Below are 22752 nucleotides of genomic sequence, written 5' to 3'. Positions count from 1 at the left end.
TTACTCTTTCCGGTCGCCTATTTTGGTTCTTTCCTTGGAATGGCTCTCGTATAAGGTTTGGCCTTTCAATTCCCCTACTGGTCATGTCATGACAATAACCACAAAATGCTTCCACAGCACCTGCAACAACCCCTTCATAGGTAAGAATTGCTCACCCTTAATTGGATGAGCAAATTTATACCCAGTATCACCTCTTTCAAAAAAATATCCTTTTTCTTAAAAGATAAACTGCTACCCCAGCCAGCATGACCCCTGGAAGCATCAACCCTTAATCCCTTGTAAACCAATAATCCTTCCACGGTGTCTCTTCCCCGTCACTTAATGAAAAATCATGGCTACAGTAAGAGGGAATCTTTGGGCTGTGTCCACAGCACCAGACCAGGAATCTGAGGGCTGGGGTCTGTGAGTTCCCCACTGGTCTGTGCCTCTGCTTCTCCAACTATAAAATGAAGGCATTGGTCAGAAGTCCCAGAAGGCACCGTTCAGCTCTGGTACTCTATGAAGATGATGCTTCTTACATCCTGAGGGGGTGTTGTAGAGACAAAAGCGTACACAGAGCTTGGCACAGAAGGTAGAAGCACATGTGTAATCAGAATATTTTCTATCTGCCTTAGGAAGAATCGGAAAATGGCAAACAGGAATCTAAGATATGTTTTCTCCCAAAGAGTCCCATTTTCTTTCTTTCCTTCCCTTTCACTGTATCTCTACCTTTACCACCTCTGTTTCGTGTTTACCTTTGTTGTTCTTCTTCCTCTCTCCCTCTCTTCCTTATTCCAGATTTTTCTTCCTTTCGTTCTGTCCTGTCTTCCCCCTTTCCCCATTCATCTAATGAATATATCCTCACTGAAAAGACATCCTCTTTTGCTCATGACAGGGAATTAAAGGTGGTGACCGTGTTATGAATTCAGAAGAGCAGCATCTCTCCTCATCCTGGGAGCAACAGCCCCACAGGCTTGCATTCACAGTGACTGCCCACTGCTGAATGATGGTAGGTTCGTGGAGCGCATAAGTGATGGATGGGGCGGGGGGCTGGGTGGTGGTGCAGTTTCACCAGCCAGGGACTCAGAGAAAGTTTGGAAAACATTAATATTTGGATGTTCCAGCGTGGTTCCAGTTCAATTGTTTTAGATGATATGGTTCACTTCAGGTTTGGACTCATTCACCACATCTTTCAAAAACCTCTGGTTTAGATCTCAGATCAAGAAAAAAAATAATTTGGAGGGTTAGGTCAATGTTTAGTAAATTAGCGTAATCTACTTTTTTTTTTTTTCAGGCTAAACGTTTGGTTTTTGTTTGAGTCTTCACTAGTTTTTTTCTTTTTTCTTTTTTTAAAATTTTTTTGCCAGACCTTCTCTTTCAATGTCCATTGAAAGTAATATTAATATATATGTGTGTGTGTGTGTATATATATATATATATATACATACATACATACACATACGCACACATCTACATCTACATCTACATCTACATCTACATCTACATCTACATCTACGTCTACATCTACATCTATCAATGATTGCCTGGAGATGAAGGAAACAGAGTTTATCTTTTCATTTCATTGTATCACAGAATGTTATTCCCAGGTCTTAGAAATAAGCATCCAAGAACAATACTCCTTCCCCCACCTCTCAGTCTCAGGCACTGACTCACGTCCACTAGCAGAGGATCCTGGCATGGGCTGATTCTTTCTCTTCAACAGGAGCATGAAATGACACCCCACTGGCCCGTGAAGTCAGCTCACCCACCTGCGTGTGGAAGGGCTCATCCACGAAGGCCCTTTCAGAATTGCAGAGCAGAGTCTTTCTACTTTTTAAATTCAAGTAATTTCTCTTGCAAACAGTGAAATAAACAGAGGCTGAAGCTGGAGGATGAAATCTAGTGCATTGGTTTTATCCTTGCTCTTGTGTATGTGCAGAGTGTACATGTGCACATTTGTGTGTATGTGTGTGTGTATGTACGTGTGTGCACATGTTATTAAATAGTCATTTGGGGCTTTTTCTGGGCAATGAGTAGAGAACTCTGGTTGAAATAGAAGGTGCCTTTGATCATATATTATGAAGAAAAAGCAGATTTTGGAGAGAGCGAATTTATAAAACATATATCGAGTGCCCATTATGTGCTAGGTGCAGTGGAAGGTAATTACAGAGTCAGCAAGACAGACAGAATCCTGCCTGTGAAGAACCTCACATTCTACTGGGGGATGGGAGAGCAGAAAATAAACAAGTAAACAAATAAGCAAAAGAATTTAAGGTAGTGGTAAGTGCTATAAAGAAAATAAAACAGGGTCATGTTATAGACAGTGACTAGCAGCCAGGATGGGATACTGCGGTGTATATGGTGATCAGAAAAGGCTCTCTGAGGGAGTGATGTTTGAGCCAGGACCTAAATTTCAAGAAGGACCTGGCTATGCCAACATCTGAGGTCACCGTGTTCCAGGCAGAAGTAACAGCAAGGCCAAAGGCCCTGAGCTGAGAAAGAGATGGGAGTGTTGGAGCAACAGGAAGAAGACCCACGAGGCTGCCGTGTGGTGGATGTGGACAGAGTGCTCTAGGACAGCACCAGAAAGAGTGACAGGGGCCAGACTGTGTACTGTATGAGCTCGGGTTTCTTCTTAGGATAATGTAGCTGAAATGGGAGAATGAGGAGGTGTGATTTATCTTAAACTGATCATGGCAGTTGTTGGAAGGATGACGGATGATGAGGGAACATGAATAGAAGCAGGAAGATTTAGTGAGGAAGTCCTTGCAGTAATCTAATTAAGAAAGGATGGTGGTTTAAATGAGAGTGATGGCAGCAGAGACGGAAGGTGGTGGACAAATTGGTCATGCATGGTAAAGGTAGAGTTGACAAATTCTACCCAATCTCCCCATCACTCCTGTGTGACTCTCCACTTGGGAACTGTCCACTTGAGGAGAAACTGGCAAGAAAAGTACTCCCTGGGCAGCTCCTCTTTCCCTGTTGCTGCTTTTCTGGCCTCATTAGGCCTTAATGATCTCCCATCCTTCAATTTTATTTAAATTACAGAAGAGCCATGCACAGGGAAAGAGGATCTGCAGAGAACACCATCCGCAATGGAAGCCATAACAATTACTCCCTAAGATAATTTTGTTCAATGACTGAGCCCTTGGGAACTGGTAGTTGACAATGCTCTGCTTTGTGTTGTGAAATGGAATAAAAGTCCTTGAGGGTCTCGAGTAGAAGCCTGACCCATGCACATCTCTTCCAGGGAAAAGAGAAACTCTCTCTGGGGACTAGAAATCATTCACAATAATAAGTTACTGTCTCTGACGCAGGTCTTCCACTACCATCTCTATGTGCCAAAAACACCGATATGAGCCAAGGAGATAGTGTCTCTGCTCTGCACCACCGCTACTGAACCCCCATATTCCTCACAGTGTTGTTCAATAATTTGAGCTAATGTAAAAGTATCTTGCACTAAAGTGAAATTACGTCTGTGCTTTGATTCAGCGGCCCGGAAGGGGTTTATCTGTCTGGGATTGTCCTATAGAGAGAAGGTTTTATGTGTATGTGTGTGGTATGTTATATGTATGTGCTTCTGATTTTGAAAAAAAAAGGAGGAGAGGTGATCCAGAGACACAGGAAGGATGTGATTAGGACCATGATATGAATAAAATTGATGATCCAGCATTTCTTTCTATATTGCTACCATTGATATCCATTTTTTTTTTTAATTATTAAAGTTATGTCTCTCTGAGCATCTTGATCCACAGCTTAGAGTTTCATGAATCCCAAATTAAATTAAACTGAGGAGGAGGAGATCAGTCCTCAGTTACCCTTTCACCCTCTTAGAAATGCAGTTTTTCTTCCTTAGAGCATTTGACCTCTAAAAGTCAAGATGCTCCCTTCACTAGGAGAAATGTTGGCATGATTCTATGTATATTTTAATCAAAAGCTGACTCATTGACAAAAAATTTGAGCTCAGAGCCCTAGACACGCCAGTGAGAGGCCAAACCATCAGTTCAATAGCTGAATACTCTACTTAGCCAACCACGGGGAGAGGTTTTGGCTATCCACCAGGCTGCGCCAATCAAGACGAGGTCAGACTTCCAAGCAGGCTTCATCACCCTAAGTAGGGTGAGGAGAATTAGAGAAGGAATGATGGGAAGAAACATCATGAATAAAACATTAAAATATTATTCTAAACCATGAATCAAAACCTCAGGTCCAGCACACCATATTCAGGCAAGGAGCGTGAAATTTACTTAAACTTCTCTATTTCTATTTGGTTTGGACAGTCCTGTGTTATCATAGTTTTGCTGTTGTTAATGCTGTGTCAACACTTTCATTACAAGCTTCAATCTCCAGGACTCTGTAAATGGACTGCAAACCTTACAAATGGAAATTAATGTTCAACATCCAGGATACTGAGCCCATAGGAAAGCCAGAAGAAAGCCAAAGTTATAGGCTTTTTTTTTTTTTCTCATTTTATAAACGTGATTTGAGATTACACTAGAATTTGGGGCATCAAATTAAAACACTATTTGTCCCCTGGAGAGATTCCCAAATGTTAGTTGAAAATGAGAGATGATTAAGCTCTTTCGAAATGTTTCTGTTGATGCTGAATGTGATTCAAGAACAAATATTTCGGGATTATTAGATGTGGGTACATTTGCATCATTCATGCAATTAAAGAATGTGTTTGGGATCTGCCCACCTCAAAAGGCTGATATTTTTCTATACACAATGTGGTATTTCCCTGACATCTTCAATTCCCTTGACAGTTTCTAACTCCAGATAAGGAGAATGAGAACCCCAGGGGGTGGGTGAAGCTGGCCTCCAGTTCTTAGTCTCAACAAAGAGCCACATTGCCACTGGAGAGCACAGTCTTTATTTGAGCACCCATGCGATGGCCACACAGTCCTGCTGAGGCTGGCTGACTCTACCACATGCCACAGGGTGCTGAGAGCAGCACATGGTGTTGTGCAGAAATGTTCCAACTCCGCAGGTGGGTCTGGGCCAAGGAAGTCTGAGAAGGAGCCAGGTGGCGAGAAGCCCATGCTCACACGCTTTGGGCTCAGATTAGATGTGTCTGCATTCTGTACTCAGGATCCTAACTACCAGCACATTGCCGCAACGCGCGCGCGCACAAACACGCGCACACACACACACACACAGTAGGTGTTCAGTGAATGTTTTAGTTGTCCCTGCTCACATAGTCTCTTCCTAGGAATTGGGGAGGAATGTCTCCAATAGGGAACTGACTGAGTTCCACGTATCTGCTGGATGTTTATTTTATTTTTCCATTTTCCCAACTCCCTCTTTTCATATACGGTACAGAGAACACCCGGATGTAGGAAGGCCTTGGGTGGTAGGTGCCAGGAGCTGACCTCTTCTTGCCATCAGCTGTTTAAACGCACTACCCAAGCTGAGATTCAGGTTTCCTGAGGCCTTACGCATCCAGTCCTTTCTCCCTGAATCTTCTCTTTTCTATAGTAATCCAGTTGGCCCCAGGGTGTCACCATCATCACCAGTGTCCAGGGTTGTTCGCCAAACGTTGGGCTGACTTCCTTCAAGGGTAGCTTATCTCACCCTGATCCACTGCCCCACTCTGGAGTGGTTAACCCTTTGTGCATAGCTTCAGAAAACCATTTTGGAACCCCCACCAAGTAGGCCAGTAATAACCCTTACCTTCAAACCAAAGAAAATATTGAATCCATGAAATCACTTAAGCTACCCTTCCAAAGAGAGAAAGACTCAAAATGTTTTATGCAGCAACCTATAAGAAACTCATTTTGTGGGATGTTTCACATTCCAGTCCATGGTTTATTCCCCCATATATCCCTGCCAGTAATATCAACCAGATGTGGCAAAGAAGTCTGTGCAGAATTGTAAAAATTACAAGCATATTCTGTAATTCCAAAGCATTGTAAAGTCACAGCTTGGTTTTCTTTCTTTAAAAAAAAAAAAAAAAAAAAACCTTACGAAAAAAAAAAAAAAAACACCTTTCCAAGCTGGCAGGCAGAATGTTCTCAGTTCAACTATTGCCTGATTACTCTCGAAAATTGTTCTGCTGGTCCAAAGGGCTAAAGGATTTGAAAATGTAAAACACAACTTTATCTCTGATAAACTATAGGGAATTGAGAAAGGTCTACTTGCAAATGTACATTTAAGTCTATACATTTTTCTCTTTCAATGATTCAGGTCTTAATACCTGATCTCAGATAGGAGCATATATTCATATATGTTCACATAAGCACACAGCACAAATACCGAACCTTGAAAGCTTCAGAGACCTATGATTGTTTTCTCTCTTTATCCCTATTTCAAAGTATGTTTAAGCACAGGAGACACATGATTAAATAGAATAAAAATACACAATTGGGAGTCAGAAAGACCTGGGTTTATTCCTGGTGAGTTAGCTAAATTACTCAAGCCTTAGTTTCATCATCTGTGTAGTGGGCATAAAAATATCTACCTTGCAGGAGGACCAAAGAAGATGGCATATGCATAAGACTGTCTAGCACATAGTAGGCACTCAAGAGATCTTTGATTCTTTCCCTGCTCCCAAATCTATAAAATAATAGGGACTGTACTAGATTGGTGTTTCTTGAAATATGTCCCATAGGAGACACTAACCAGAATCACTCAGGATGCCTATTTACAAAGTCGGAGTCCTAGGTCCACTCCAGATGTACATGGCCTGGGAATCAGCATTTTAACCAGGATCCTAAGGGATTTTTTTTTTTTATATGCTAAGTTTGAGAACAACTATAGCCTAGATTCTTGCTCTGCAAAATGTGGTCCAAGACCAGAAGCATCACCTGGAAGTCTGTTAGAAATGCAGACTCTTAGGTCTCACCCCAGACCTCCAGAATCAGAATCCTCATTATAACCAGATTCCCAGATTTTAAAATGCATAGTAAAGTTTGAGAAATACTGGCTTAGGTAACTTTTATTCCTAGCCTTGAAATTCTATACTGTGACTCTACAAGACAATTCTAAGTATTAGCTTTGTAATCAAGTCTGTGGATAAAACAACAGGCTTCTGTGCTCAGTTAGATAAAGCTTCAGTGAAGGAGAAAAGAAACCTCCCATGCCTTCTTTCCTGGCTCTGGCTCAAGACACTGCAGAGACAGTGCCACTCACACCAAAGAGAAGCCCCAAGAGTGACATGGCACACACTGTAATCCGTTACTTGTCTACACGTGAATTAAAGGTAGACCTGTTTTCCGGCACACGATGAAACCTGCAATTGAAGCAGGATGCCATGAAACAGACTGAAGGCTGGCCTCACCTCGGTATCAGGGATTAGTGGAATGGAGGAGGTAAAAATGAAGCTCCAGTTTGCGGGGACATTTTCCATGAGCTTTAAGTGGCTGTGACCCTGGAAAAAGTGACCCCATGTCTACAACGGTGAGGCTGGTCTCACTGTCCGTCCTGGCCTCTGAAGGCTGGGCCAGCGCAGCAGGAAGCAGGTGTCTGGGATCCGACTCCAGGCAAGCAGGCAGTCTCTGAAGCCGCGAGGGGCTGGTTTTCCCATCTTCCTGTTATCATTTCACCACATCAGGTAACAGCTCTGCTAGAAGACTGAGCAGCATGGTTTTTGTTTTCTCCACTGGTTTTTCACTTTCATATTACTGTCTCACATCTACATAGAGTTGTATAGAGACATATATTCTACGTAGTTATGTTTTAAAGTTCAGTACAGAATTGAAAGACTAAGGTGGCTGCAGAAGACTCTATGAGTAGCAGAAGGCTCAGGGCTCCAGGCACTCAGCAAGTCTGGGTTCCTCTAGGGCTTCGAAGTGATAATAGAACTAGTACTAACTGAGTTTCTACGAGTTGCCTGGCACCTTAACTAGTTACTAACTTCTCAAAACTACAGAATGGAAATTCTGGTTGGGAATGTGAGCTCTGGAGTCAGGCAAACTTGGGTTTAAATTTTGGTTCTGCCAGTTACTGGCTGTGTGCCCTTGGGCAAGCTTAGTCTCTAGGACTCTTGTTTCTTTATCTTTAAAATGGAGATGATACGGTATCTATCCTCCCAAATCTTAGATTGAGTATGAGAATATACATAAAAGCAGTTCAAAGAGCACTCGACACTTGGCAAATATGCAATACACACTCGGGAACTACTACGTGCTAATGTGTCCCCCTAAATTCACATGCCAAAGCCCTTGTCTCCAGTACTTCAGTTTGTAACCATATTTGGAGATCGGGTCTTTAAAGATGATTAAGCTAAAATGTGACATTAGGGTGGGGCCCTAACTCAGTATGACTGGTGTCCTCGTGGGAAAAGGTGAGTGTGACCTGAGGGACACCCATGTGAAGAGGCAGCAGAAAGACTGCCATCTGCAAGACAAGGAGAGAGGCACCAGGACCTTGATCTTAACCTTCCAGGCTTCAGACTGTGAGAAAACAAATTTCTGTTCTTTAAGCCATGCAGTCTGAGGTACCTCCTTATGGCAGCCTGAGCAAACTAGGGCAGGAACTAGGATTATTCTTCCCATTGCGTAGCTTACCTACCAGTGACTGAGAAAGTTGAGGTGATTCCAGGATCAGCAGAGAGTAGGATCCAAACCCAGGTCTATACCGTTCCCAAGTCCCTGTTCTTTGCTCTAATGTTGGGCTGCCTCAAGGAAACATAAGCTCGCTTTGCTGAATGCAGCTTCTGGTTTGGTTGGGGATATAGGGAAGGTATACACATGGCTGCGATAAGTGCAGAAATCAGTTAATATGAAGGAGAGGTATGAGTAAGCAGAAATGAGAGTTCAGAGGAGGGCTCGCTCACCAGAAGTAGGTTCCCTGGAAATGCAGGTCTCGCGGCCCTCAACTCTTGGGGAGACACACTGCTCTGCCATGATAAGAGCCCCAGTGACTTGGGCTAAATTAGTTGGCCACATTTCATATTGTTTCCAGCTGCCTGGGGATTAACTTTCCAAGTCTCAGCAACTCCACTGAACCAAGTGAACGACAGTGGGTTTAACCCCAGTGGCATTTTTTAGAAGCTGTCAAATACCTTACAGGACTGAGTGGAGAATAAATGGAGGCGTCTGTACCACTGATAGCACAATTGCCTATTTAGCTACAGGTTTGCAACTACTGTCAAGAGCTTATGAAATCTTTGGACCTGAATCCAGGAGCGATGGGCCAAAAGGACACCAGTGGTCTGCTCATCCTCAGATGGCAAAGTCAAACAAAAAAACCAGTTAGGTCCTGCATCCCCTTCTAAGCTCTCTAATCCAGTGAGATGTAGAGGACTTTTAATCACTGTTTTCACCTTGTCTTCCATTCCTTCTAAAGAATTTCTAGCAATGTTAACCACTTAACCTCTAAATAACTAGAAACTCTTCACTCCCTGTTTCATGTGTAGGTGAAAGAGGAAACTGGAAGGAGACGTGAAAAAAAATTAAGTCACCTACAGATCAGGTACACAGACCATGCTCCATCCCATGCTCTCTACATGAGACAACTGAGACCTAGAGAGGTGAAGTAATGTGCCTGAGGCTGATACAGCTTGTGGTGAGCAGAGCCAGTATGAGAACCAGGATCTTCTCACTCCCAAGTGCAGTGCTCCCCTCAACCATCATCTGTTTTGGAGCCTGAATCCTTTGCCAGGTCCTGAAATGTTTATACCACAGATGCCAAAAGCCCCAGCACATGCACTAGTCCATCAGTCCGCCCGCAGAAGTTAACTATAGTCATCTTTCACTGCATACTTGCTATGTGCTATATTCAGTGCTAAAGACCGTCCATGGATTCTTGACATTTCTCCTCACAACAGCTCAGAGAGGTAAGTTCTGTCACTGTCTGTTTTATTGGTGAAGAACCCGAGACCTGGAGAGGTTAAGTAACTTGCCTAGTCTCACAGCACGTAATCAGTAGCCCCTTAATCCTTTCATTTCACTGCAATCTCTTGTGGAAGCTCTGGGTGGGAGCCCATAGGGGACCTGGAAGGGGTAGAAGCACAGGCCCAATGCCTGAGAACCTTATGAGCTACATCGGGATGAGAGGGTGCTGGTATTTACTGAATGCCCAAGGCAGGACAGAGATCTTGCTGGGTGTTTTACAAACCACAGCAATATGACCTAAACCTCAGGGCCCTTCTAAACTCTAGCATTCTATGGCCTGTGCTCTATGCAATTGAGAACAAAGAGGGTAGATACACCACTAATATACACATGAATCAATAAATCAGATGGTGCTGGGTCAGAGGATGTGAAAGTCTGAATCCCTTCCTCTGCGTTCTGACAGCATGTATACTGTTCCACTAGACGGAGCAGGGGGAGATACAGCCTCAATGACATCATCGAGCCCCTAGATCCTCCTGTCCCTAGACCCATCCATGACTATCACTGGACCCCTCAGGCATATGAACTAATATATTTCCTCCTTGGCTTAGACTAACTGTAGTTGCACTTCTGTCACTTACTAGTTAGCATTATAATAGCCAAGGTCCTCAATAAATATTAATTCTCTTTCTCATCGCTACTTGAAACATATCTAATTACACATCCATAGCTCTTCCAAAAGGGATTTTTTTGGGGGCGGGGGGTGGGGCGGTATAAACACTGAGTACTAAGCAGTTTTTGTCTATAGATCTAATAAGAAAGAGCATGTCTGGGATTTCTGCGTATCCCACAGGCACACTACGGAGCAGACAGCCACACAGAACCCACATTTATTATTCCCTAGAAAATGACTAATTGTGTCGACTGAGATGCAGTACTCTTTTAAAACAGCGCTGGTGGCATATGTATACAAAGTCATGACTGCACATTTATTGATTTCTAATTCGTACCCTGCTTACTTCCAAAAAGGCCCTGGAGTGGCTGACAAAATAAGACAAAGACACAATAAGGCCATTAAGAGAAATCAAAGATCAAGCCCACAGAGGAAAAAGGGATTGCCGATTATAGCCCAAACCTGGGTTAATATAGCTGCTTCAATTATATATATATATATCTTAGCTTTTGGGCAGCCATTCAGAATGTCTCATGATGGGGCACCTGGAAGACTGGGCATCCTTCATGTCTGCAGCTCAATATCCAGCACAGAAGCCAGGCCGAAACGAACACCTGGGAAAAGCTTACTGAATGAATGAATGAGTGAATGCTAGGTAAAAGAACCAAAGCTCCCTGAGAGCCCTGTTTATATCCTTAGGCCTGCATCATTCATCTATTCATCCACCCATTCATGAGTGCCTGGAGACCTGGAGTGGGATGGACATCAAAGTGAGATGTCATCCCTGACTTCCTGGTGCAGAAGCTCAGTGTAAGTTATATATCGGTGCTCATACCAACTCCTAGTCTCCTCACTGCTCCCAGAGAAAGGAGATTAGAAAGTGAAGTTGTGAAGATGGGGATTGTAGGAGGAACAACAGTTAACCTGGTGATTACACTCACACAGTACTTTAACCCCTAGGAAACACATGCACACCAGTATCTGATAGGATATTTACAGCTCTTCATGGGGTAGGCAGAAGGGAAGAGGGTGTGTCTCCTGATGAGCATACTCAGGCACAGAAGGGAAAGTGACTCTCCCAACCTCTCTGGTTAGAAAGTGGCAGTTAGGATAATATCCTGTGCTTTCCTGCACCCCCATGCTGCCTGCCTGGATCCGGCCATTAGCAGCTCAGAGACCTGGAAGGTCTCCTCTGCCTGGATCAAGATCAGCCCTGCACAAAATGGGCCCTGCCTGATGGTGTGGGGAGCAGCTTCAAGGCCACAGCTTCTATGAGCAAGAACCAGCCCACCTGACCTCCTGCAGCAATTGGAACACTCAGACCCCACCTGCTCACAGCCTCCCAGCAGCTCCAACCCCAGGCTACGTCTGTTTGCCTAGAAAGTGATTCTGAGATGAACAGCAGATAGTCTGCATCATTTAGTTAGGAGCAGGTTGAGAAGGCACAATGTAGTACTGGATGGAGAAATGGCTATTAGGTGAGCATCTAAGGAAAGAACTATACAGAAGAGAGGAAGTTCAAAATCAGGGTGATTTCCCTGTATGCTCACTTAGTATTACTTACTTAGGCCTGCTAGACACTCACAGCATTTCATCCACCCTCATGCCCATCAAGGTGGATTCAGAGTGGAAGAGTGGAAAGGGAGGCATAAACTTCCCCACGTTAAGCAAAGTCAGTCAGGGGAACTGAGCAATGTTAATAGAATACACAGCATGAGGAGACTTTGACTAAGTACTGGTGTGCCCTAGAGAAGGCAAGCAAGGTCACTGTACACTGAAACACCAAACCTCGCCTGTTCTTGCTCCAACAAAGTGCCCTTAAAATACACTTATGTACATGGTCTTGCTGTGTGTGTATAGATATAGACAGATAGACTCCTAACTCAAAACTCATTCTTAAGTGTACACACTGACATGTGTTTCATATTTCCCAATTTATCTCGGAAACTACATGCATTGTTTGACTGCCTAAGTAGGTAGTAAACAGCCATTGGAAATGAGAATGGCGGTCACCACTTTGGCGCCTCCCCAGCACTGTTAGAGTTTTCCAGGCTGTAAATCTTGCTGCATGACTGCGAAGCAGCCAGACACTGTGTCACTCCATTCAGAAACGCAAGCCTTGGGCAATCCAGTTTACCCCACTAGTCACTGCCAGCAGGACTTTCAGGTTCAAAATCGTGGCGCTACTCACTGTCAATCTTAATACCCACCTCATGCCCCAATACATGAACCACAATCTCCATCCTGATGTGCATCTCCAGCTCCTGAGTTTCCAAACTCACTCTGAATAAATGCACATAGGCATCTTCAACTCTTCCCTCCTGACATCCTGGACTATTCCAGAAGACGAAGCGAAATTTGAAGTGTTTCTTCTTTTTCCCACAAAATCATAGGCCTCCAGACCCAGAGTTCCCAGACTAGCAGGGGTAGGAGGCAGGCAACAGGCAAGACCTGCTCTAGCCAGCAAGGTGGTGAAGTTGAAAGACACAGTCCAAATCCATGCCCTCTGAGACCACCGTTGGGCTCCTATGAACAAACTCACATTGAACCCCACCCTCGGGGCACTTCTCCGAGGTAAGCTCAGACCCGAGTTAGGTGGACCTCCCCTCCTTCCTTATAAAGGAGTGAGGCACCACCACGAGCCACCAGCCCACACTAGCCACTCAGGCCGCTGATCCCTGCAGGAAGGGAGTAAGCAAGTTGGGTCTGGAGGGGAGCGTGGGGACACAGCACACGGACACCCTGCTCCAAGTCTCTACGAGTGAGGCCTAATTACCAAGTTGCGCACAGCCTGGGTCTCCACATACTAAGGCAATCACATTCTCCGCATGACCAAAGCCAGGCAAGACACCCGGTAGAGAACACAATCAACTCTACTTACAGTCTGGTGAGCTTTGGTGTGCTCTGGAAAAGCAGTTCTGGAAGGACTTGGAGCTTATTCTTGTTCAGGCGCCTAAAGAGGAAAAAAAAAAAAAAAATGAAAGGATGTCAAGATGTCAAGCGGACATTAAATTGGATCAAGTATATTCAGAATTCACTTTAATCAATCAATCAACAGGTATGAAGAGACCTAGATCATTCAACGTGGGACGCTCATCATGTGTAAGGCACATTCCATCTTATGGAGTTTGCAGTCAATCAAGCTGGGGCTATAATGCAAAGGTCAGTCATAAGCGAGCACACAACATGCCTGCTGCCCCTCCCCCGTCACGAGCCTAGGAGAGACACCACATTCTTTCCCACGGACCCCAGACAAGCCTTTTGAATTTTTCTCACCATGTGCTCTAGACAGTTATTGCCAAGTGACAGAACTGGCACATGAAATGGGTCCCTAAAAAGAAATAAAATACCAGAGAGAATATTCCAGATCTTAGATGGTGAGGTGGGAGAGACAGACAGCAGTTGCTATAGGAACAGAGATGAGGGGGAGGCATACATATCATTACAGGCTGAGGAGCCCATGGAATCCCCGGCCCTTCGGACAAGGCGGAGCAGGGCTGTATCACGACTTTGGTGGGCCCTTGGCACATTCGCTTTTGTGGGCACCTTCCTCCATAAAAGTAAAAAATAATATATTATATTTTATAACTGTGTTGGTATAAAATCAAATATGTTAATATTATATATTATAACATGTACTTTGACCAGAAAACTCATTTTTTTCTTCTAATTTTAAAAGAAATTGAAACATTTTAATGGGTCCCTAAAAGTACTGTTGGCCCTGGGCACTGTCCCCACTGTGCGTAATAGAGCAGTTGGCCCTGGGTCAGGGACCACAGTTTAGGTATACAGTGTGGCTGGAAGTAAAACTCAGCCCAGGAGAGATGTCTCTGTTGGATGGTGGCAACAGAGCCAGACTCTCCCCTGGGAAAGTCCATGCTAATGCCCCAGAAAAGAGGGCCGTCTGAGTTACTGAAGGACACCGAGCTGGTGTGACCTTCATGAAGTCTGCTTTCCTGGGAGTGTATGGCCAAGAGGGAGACTCTGTCCCTTGCACGCCCCCAGGCCTCTCCGTCCTAGCATCTTTATCCAGTCTAATCATTGGTGAATGTCCAAACCAATGTCCCCAAATCTGTCCTCAGAATCCTCAGAATCTCACTCTCCAGAATCTCCTGGAGCCAAAGAGCAGTTTGTAGCCTGGCTGAATTTCTCCTCTTAGAGTGAACAGCGTGCACTTGGTTACATGGGAGAAAGTATCCCATTCGAGAACTAAGCAAACCGAAGAGGAAAAAAGGTGAGCTTCTTCTCAGCTTCTGGCCCCAAAGCCCACATTCCCCCACCTGCTGCACACACACACCAAACAGTCGTAGTCCCTGGGTGAGATTTTGCTAGTTTTCTTCTTTCATCCCAGGTGATGGCTGAAAACTTCAGAAGGACTGGGAACTAGAAGGAGGTCAAAAGGGCAAAGCATGTGAGAGTGAAGCACTTAAGACCTCAAAGAATGAGGCTGCTGTCAGAAGTGTGCTGCTCAGCCCTGAGGGGTTCGCGCAGCCTGTGGCAGGTGTGGACCAGAGGTGCTGACGCTGAGACTCCTGGCTGGAAGCTGGACGGGATAAGCTCAAATTATCTGGCTCACCCCAACAGCGATCGGGCTTTTTTTATTATTATTATTTTTAAATTGTGGTTAAAAAAAGTCACATAACATAAAGTTGATCATCTTGACCATTTTTAAAACCGTATGGCTCAGGAGTGTTAAGCATGTTCCCCTAGTCCGTGGCAGCCACCGTTCTACTTTCTGTCTCTTGTGACTTTGGTCATTGCTCTTTTGATTACTCCCACTATCTGCCCTTTGTGCATTCCTGTCACTAAAGTGTAAAGGGGAACCCAGGGGACAAGAGGGGGGATCTAGTTCCTTATTTAGAGTAGTTCTCATAGGTCAGTGATGTCCTTTTAGATCACGTGCAAGCACTGGTCCTGGAAGAGGTGTGGTGGTATGACTGGGGTCGGCCAGGGCAGGGTTTAGGTCTGGCGATGTCATGCTGAGCCTTAGTTTTCCATCTGCAAAATAGCCCTACTCACTGCGTTGCCATAAGTCTAATGACAGCGTTTGTATAAGTGTCTAGCAATGCAATAACAGCATGGTGACAATAAAAAAAATGGTGCTTGTTGAGCCCTAATTGCATGTCAGATGCTGTGCTACAGGCTAGATGGGCAGGATCTCAGGCAAGTGAGCTCAGTTGCAGGAGTCGCTATTATCTACATCTCATAGGAAAGGACCCAGGGCCTAGAGAAGCTGAGTACGTTCCACAAGGCCACAGTGCTAGGAAGTGGCAGAGGCCGGATTTAGATCAGGTGGTCTGCCTCCAGAGCCCTGACGCTGAGCCACGGGGTTTCACAGAACCTTTCATCCAACACAGCTCCCTTCCCTTTACCTCTCTTTTTACCTCTGCTTCCTTTCATCCAGGATTACCACCTCCTGCGCTCCAGCCCAGATAACTATCCACCCCAAGTGCATTTCTCTCCTTGAAAAGGACTCTCTTAGAGGTCTCTAAGGCCAGAACTGGGTCTCTTTGTGGGTCTATCTGAAACTATCCTCTATTGTCACAGCTTCACAAAGCCTGGTGAGAGTTACACTCAGAAAACCAACACTCCAGTCTAGGCAAAAATCCTAAAATCTGGCCCACCGCTGCCTGTAGTGGAAAGGGTGTTTAGCGTGCTAAAAGCGCAAAACCAGAGTTGAAGCTAAAAATAAAACCAGCTTGGCTCTAGGAAGGGAGGAATCGTTTTCAGTTCTTTGCCGGTATTTGTGGCTGAACAAAAATAAAAACACAACCAAATTTAGCCATTTGTGCTCTGCCTGCTGCTTCATAAACCCTGAATGAGGATTCCAGGGTGGCTGGGCTGGGCTCTTCTCCCCAAAGCCTCAGGGTCTTTCCACTTCAGCTTGTGTGGGTTCTCCCTATCACAAGGAGCTCCATACTCCATTTCCAGTTCATGCCAGAATGAATTCATGTTTGCTAAGTGAATGAAGCCAGCCTGGAAGGTCTTCCTCGAAGAGCTGATGAAGTCTCCAAGCTGCACAAGGTGCCCTTCCCATGTGGCTACTCTAAGAGCAGCTCCTAACAGGGAAATGAACAGAATGAAACGTGCTGTTCTCCTGAGAGGGACTGGGCGGCACTGGGCTGCAGGCACTCACTGGCTTTGGGCCATGGCGCCCTCCATCGCTCACGCCATCTGCTGCTCTGCTACCCTGGGCTCAGAGGTAGAATTCTCCTGCCGTAGTTCAAGCAGGAAATAAATCTGTGATGTCTGGATGGAGAAAGGGACTGAAAGGGATTCGTATTAGGGCAGACCTGAGGAGGTCAACAAACAGCTCACCGGTCAGGTCACTGATGGGGTAAAGCCCATCTGGGTGTCCTTACTCCCTCTCAGCTCAACACTCTTGGCTTTCCTGCTGGAACAATGGGGAGCTAGTTGTAGGGTCATACTGCTTTTCAGCCTGAACTGTGAAGCTTCAAGAATAGAGCCTTACCTTTGTAGTACTGCTGATGACCCTCCTGGGGGTGCCTGGGTATAAGATCTAGTTAGAGGTTTATGCTACTTTGTTTGTTGAATTCATTCATTTATTTACCCATTCAACCATTCAACCATTAACTTGTATATTCATCCAACCACTATCTGTCCGTCTATCCATCTCTGTTGTCATTTTCGATATGAACATACGAAGATAAATAAGATGTAGTCCCTTCCTGCTTCTGCATGAATAAAATTCAGATGAATAAGAATGTCAGATGGCAGTAGAGTAGACAGACATGAAAATAAGAAGTTGCACCACGATCTTTTAAAGAGAAGTATTGTGGGTGCACAGAGGAGGGGGCAGCTAGCCCAGACCTGGGTAAAGAAAGGCTTCCCAAAGATGGTGGTTTGGAGTTTACTTTTGAAGCATGATGATGACTGTTCAGGAGACAAGGACAAAGGTTCTGTTCTTTGAGGGCAGTATGTGCATGGCCATGTGGGCCAGGGGACAGGAGCATTTGGGGAGCAGGCCTGCATTACTGGCACATAAAGGTGAGAAACGCGAGTGATGCAGCTGTGGGGCGAGGCAGTGATCATATCACAGGGGCCCTCGTGGGCGGCTCATGATTGGGATTTGGGTTGGGCTGTTTGCTGAGAGTCATAAAGAGCCATAGAAAGGGTGTGAGCAAGGGAATGATAATCTGGTTTGGATTTTAGAAAACACTTTTTAGTAGCAAATCTGTTTGGGAAGGGAGTGAAATTGGAAGTAAGGAGACCAGATAAGAGAGCTCTTGTGTACTCACTGTGGCAATGTGAAGACCTGGTTAGGATGAGAGTGGTTAGAGCACGGGAGACAAATGTGATATATAATTAACAGGGTTTTGTGACTGAATGCGTATGAGGGCTAAGGAAGTTATAAAACTGGAGGAGCTAAAAGTGACCCCGAGGACTCCTGCTTGGGTAACTGGTCAGCTGAAATTACCAATCACTGTTGAAAAAAACAGAGGAGAGAAAGGAGGACCACAGTGCAGAAGTTTCAGGGTTTCTATACCATCGGAGTCTCTCAAATATGTTCTGACAACTAATAACAGTAGCTAGTAATAACATTAAGACCATGAGTCTGGAACAGCACTAATCACTTTGCCATCTCATTCAATTCCTCACAGAAATACTTTGATGCTAATATTCTTAGTTACCCTAGAACAAGAAAACAGAGGCCTAAGAAGGCTAAGGCACTTGCCCAAAGTCGAACTTGACCAAAATGATGGTGATGGGATTTGAATCCAGACATCTGATACTAAATCTGTGCTCTTAACTACTGTGGATAATGATGATATTTAATTTAACCTTTCATCACAGACTGTCTCGATTTATTAGCCAATGTGTGGGTCTCATCTTTCTATTGCATTCTAAAGTCCTTGGGAGTGGAAAATAACGTTTAATATCTGCTTGGTGTTCCAACTTCAGCTGACACAAGCCCAGGCGTGCGAGGGGGCCTTGAATAAGAACCGGTTGAATTTCATGAGTAAACTATAAAGTAGGAAAGGCCTATTCAGGCAGCCTGAAGAATCAGTGTCCTTCCTGGGTTAGGTGAGAGAGCCATTCTATTTGGAGGTAAATAGGACTCCCAAATGGTCCATTTGCTTGAGTCTGTCTGTATCCTCCAGAATCTTCTTGGAGACTCAGCTTCCAGACTCACCTGCCTTACTGACCTGGCATGGCAGGAAGCAGGTAGGGCACAGTGCTTCAGCTCACTGCGTTAAGGGTGAGATGAGAGGCTTCCAGGCCTGAAGCAAGCACGGTATGGAGCAGCGGGCCCCAGCTCAATGATTCGGCAAGTTCCTCCCTGCCCTCGGGGAGGTCTAAAATGTTCAGCTGCCCAGCTAGGGCCTAAGGGACAGAAAAAAACAAAGTGTGGTAACTCCCAAAGGTCACCAGAATTGCTGGCTTTGGTAATGGAATCAGTTGGGGCCTCTTCTCCAGGCACTTTCCTAGGTAGCCTGGATGCTTTCCGGCTCTACTTGTATTTTCAGAAATGCCAACTTGTCTACATGACCAGGGCCGAAGCGGCTTTGTTACAGAGGTGCGTAATAGAGGAATGGAGAGGCTCAGGGCTTCCTGTGTTCTGGAGCTCCAGGCAGGAAGTCCCAGAGCTGATGGCAGGCTCCAGGAAAAGGGTCAGATCAAACTGTAGGAGCCTCAGATCCCAGCTCAGAGTGACACCATCATCCATGAAAATGCACAGATGGCACTATATATCAGGGGAACTCTGCAAAGCAGAGTCAAAAGAGCAGAGAATACTGATTTGGGGCTCTTTCCACAGTTGCTTGCTGTAGCCACCGATGGCCTCATATTTTCTTGGTTTCTTCGCCTGCAAAGCGAATCAAATTCAGGCTTTTTTCCTGTTATGTGAATTTTCATAATGCAAGTTGGATGTAATCTGATCAGTTCAGTAAGGAACCTGATTTGTGATGATTGTTCCTTTACCCAATGTCTTGCTGAGAAATGGTGCCCACATTTGTGGGAAGAAAGCCTATTTGCCTTCACACCTAAAGCCACTTTAGGTGGGTGACTGGCTCTTCATCGTTGGGATGTCTTTTTTAAATTTTATTTTTATTTTTGGTAGTAGCTTTATTCAGATCTAATGGGGCTTTTTAAAAATAGCACTTCTGGACTAAGCCACAATTTATTTCAATGGTTTGAAAGCAAGTTGACCTGAGTCTTATCTTCTATTAAATTTAGCATTTGCTCAATGACATTTAGGTTGGCTTATGCCAGTTCTGAAATCTGTTATTTTTAATTTGTAACTTCAAAATGTCCTAATAGCAATTAAAAACCTTTATTTTTGACATTTCTATGGGAGAAATACTTTGTTGTCTTACTCTAAAACTGTTGCCTGTAAGCAGTTTTTTCCTCATTGAAGTTGTTTAAGAGACCGCTTTTAAAAAAGAATTTCAAATTTATTTTAGGAACACAATTATTATATAATAGCAAAACAGGTACCTCATGAGGTACCTGAGAGGGATGAATGGTTTAACTTTTGCAGTGGGCTTTGCAGTGTTTCTCAGAGACTCAATAAATGGTAGCTGTTGTAGTTATTATTATTATCATCACTATCATCATCACCCCTGAATGCCCCAGGAGGTCAGAAATATAGGATATTTATTTTTCCCTTATTGATGACTGTATTGGTCAGCAAAGCTACTGGTAGTAACAAATGAAGTCCAAAATGTCATTGGGTTAACACAGTAGTCACAGATTCCATACTCATGTAAAATGCTTGCTCCATCTCATAAGATGCCATAGAGAATTTGCAGCCTCTGAGGCCACAGTGCCAGGGGAAGAGAGGGAGGCAGGAGCCACACTAGCTCTTAACTGCCTCGACCTTGTAGTGACTCGTATCACTTTTGTCTCAGTCTAGTGGCTAGAACTAGTCTCATGGCTAAACTTAACTGCAAAGGAAGCTGGAAAATCTATAGGGACACTTGAATATTTGATGTGAACTATCATAATAACCAACTTGTACCAAAGCAATAATAACGGCCTCTTTGTTCTTGTTTCTTCCTTCCTTTTGTCTGTCAACAAAGGGCACATATGGTGTGCTAAGTGCCATGGAGGTGTTTTATATGCATTATCTCATTTTCCCCCGAAGTGACTCTTAAGGTAAATATTGTTATTGTCATTATTTTACATAAGGAAACAGGCACAGAGAAGTTATGTAATTTGTCCTAAGTCACACAGCTGATAGATAAGGTTTGGATAGAGTTCCCTACGACACCAAAATCTGTGCTTTGACCCCCTTTACCATTCTGCTTCCTTAACTCTTCGGTACTCGGTTGACCAGGAGCTTTCATAACAATCCTTAAGAAGGAGGCCAGTAACGATGAGTATTTGCTCACGTTATAGCTGGAGAATCCGAGTCAAAGCAGAATAGAAAACTGCCCCTATGCTCCCTGAGCCTCACCGTCCAAAGCCTATTTAATGATCCTAGCGCTCTGGTTTCAGAAAGAGGCTCTGTGGGCCCCTGGAAATCACTGCCCCAGGTGTGCATGACTCCTGAGCCATCTCTTAAGAACATTTATCTTTGTTCCCCTCTCACACCTAAAGGGTCTGTCTATGCAAACTTCACCAAGGGTATTCTCAGTCCTCATCTGCCCTTGTAGGTGACTTTGTCCTGAGACATATATACAGTTCTAGAGAGCTCTGGGGCTTGCCCAGGATCTCACCTTGCTAAGATCCAACTCAGGACTCCGGCATGAAAAGAAAACAAGCACAAAGACCTCCAAACAAACCTTTTGAACTTTCCTGCACCTCACGCTGGACCAATTTTCCTCCAATTACACGGTTGTTAGGGAGAAAGCAGAGCACATCAGCGGCCTGAGCCTGCCTTTGCCCCTGACCCCTGTCCCAGCTGCTGCACTATGCTCAAATACAGTCCGGAAGACATTGCTTTCAAGGAGGAGAGGGGGTGACAGAAAGAGGGGCAGGGGTCCTGTCTATACAGCTGCAGCGGGATACTCCTGGCCCTGCAGAGAATGAGTCAAAGGGCACTGAGCATCGTCTTGTTCCAGGGTGGCTAACACACAAGGCCTAAGTCATTTTAGCCTAGAACAATACAGGGAACCCCAGGTACTGGGGCCAATAGACTGCTTTATCTAGGACTAAAGTCATGAGCAGGGGTCTCTGGGGATCACCCAGCAGATTTTACATGGAATTGCATTAGTCCAATGAGGACTCAGACTTCAGAAAAACACAACTAGGATGGAAAAAAACACATGCTTAGCATGTGTGTAAATGCACATACACAGACACACAATGTTACATACACTGAAAACATAATGCACATACAGAGTCATATATGTCCTTCAGAGCTGGCCGGATCCATTCCAGACAGCTGGACCACTTGGCTGTGGCCAAAGCTCGGATCCCCACAGTGATCTCTTTACCCCACATTTCCTAATGGTGCCAATAGGACAGGCAGCTCCCCAGACTCAAGAATCATGCCTCGATCTTTTCCTGTTTTGCAGCTCCTCCTGCCTCAGGGTTTTGCACATACTCCTCTCTTCTCTGGGAATTCTCTTTACCCATATTTCAGGGGAGCAGCTGCAGAAGTGTTAAGATGGAAGTATTTAAAGGTAGAGTAGACAGAACTTGCTGATGGATTGGAGCTGAGGTATGAGAGAGAGGAGAATGAAGAGTAATGTGAGGGTCTGGCCTGTGTATCTATAACTTTTGAACTATTGTTGCAGAAGACTATGGATAGTGAATATCTATGGGCACAGATTTTGACATGTTACATTTGATATGCCTATAAATGTCCAAGAGTAGATACCTCAGAGACAAATGGGTATGCAAATCTGGGCTTCAGGGTTAAGATCAAGATAGAGATGTAAATAGTATTTAGAACCACAAACTCAGGTGTGGCCATCATGGCAGGTGAAGAAAAGAAGGGAAAAGGAGTAAGAGCTGGTCCTGGGCTGCTCTAGAGACCAGAGGTTGGGAGAAACAGCTGCTAGTGTGGTAGGAGGAGAAGCAGGAGAGAGTGGAGTCGTGGAAGCCAAGTAAGGAAGAGCTCCAAGGAGAGGGGGCAGGGGCGGTGATTTGTTGAATGCTGTGATGAGGGTGACCCTGGGTTTAGCAATGTGAAGCTCATTTGTAACCCGAAAGAGCATCTTGGGATACAGGTAAGCATGAACTATTCATTGGAATGGTTCAAGAGAAGTAAGGGTGGGAGAGGTGGGGCAGAAAATCAAGCGAACACAGTATTGAGGGGTTTTGCTATAAAGGGGAACAGGAAAGGGTTGATAGCCAGCAGGGGATATGTGTTCAAGAAAGGTGCTATTGTTTTTATTTTTTTTTAAGATGAGG

The 22752-nt window shown here is 44.6% G+C and overlaps 1 protein-coding gene across 2 annotated transcripts in view; it reads right to left on the bottom strand.

The window, feature by feature from the left end:
* SLIT3 (slit guidance ligand 3) overlaps positions 1–22752 on the bottom strand; it is a 583670-nt gene that overhangs the window by 417738 nt on the left and 143180 nt on the right. For both annotated transcript variants that reach the window (XM_036224942.1, XM_036224941.1), the window contains one exon: positions 13310–13381. In XM_036224942.1, coding sequence (XP_036080835.1) covers positions 13310–13381 — 72 coding nt within the window. The remainder of the gene's footprint in view (positions 1–13309; positions 13382–22752) is intronic.

Source organism: Rousettus aegyptiacus, unplaced genomic scaffold (assembly GCF_014176215.1).
Source record: "Rousettus aegyptiacus isolate mRouAeg1 unplaced genomic scaffold, mRouAeg1.p scaffold_m13_p_7, whole genome shotgun sequence".
Classification (NCBI taxonomy): Eukaryota; Metazoa; Chordata; class Mammalia; order Chiroptera; family Pteropodidae; genus Rousettus; species Rousettus aegyptiacus.
This window is presented reverse-complemented; position numbering and strand designations above follow the sequence as displayed.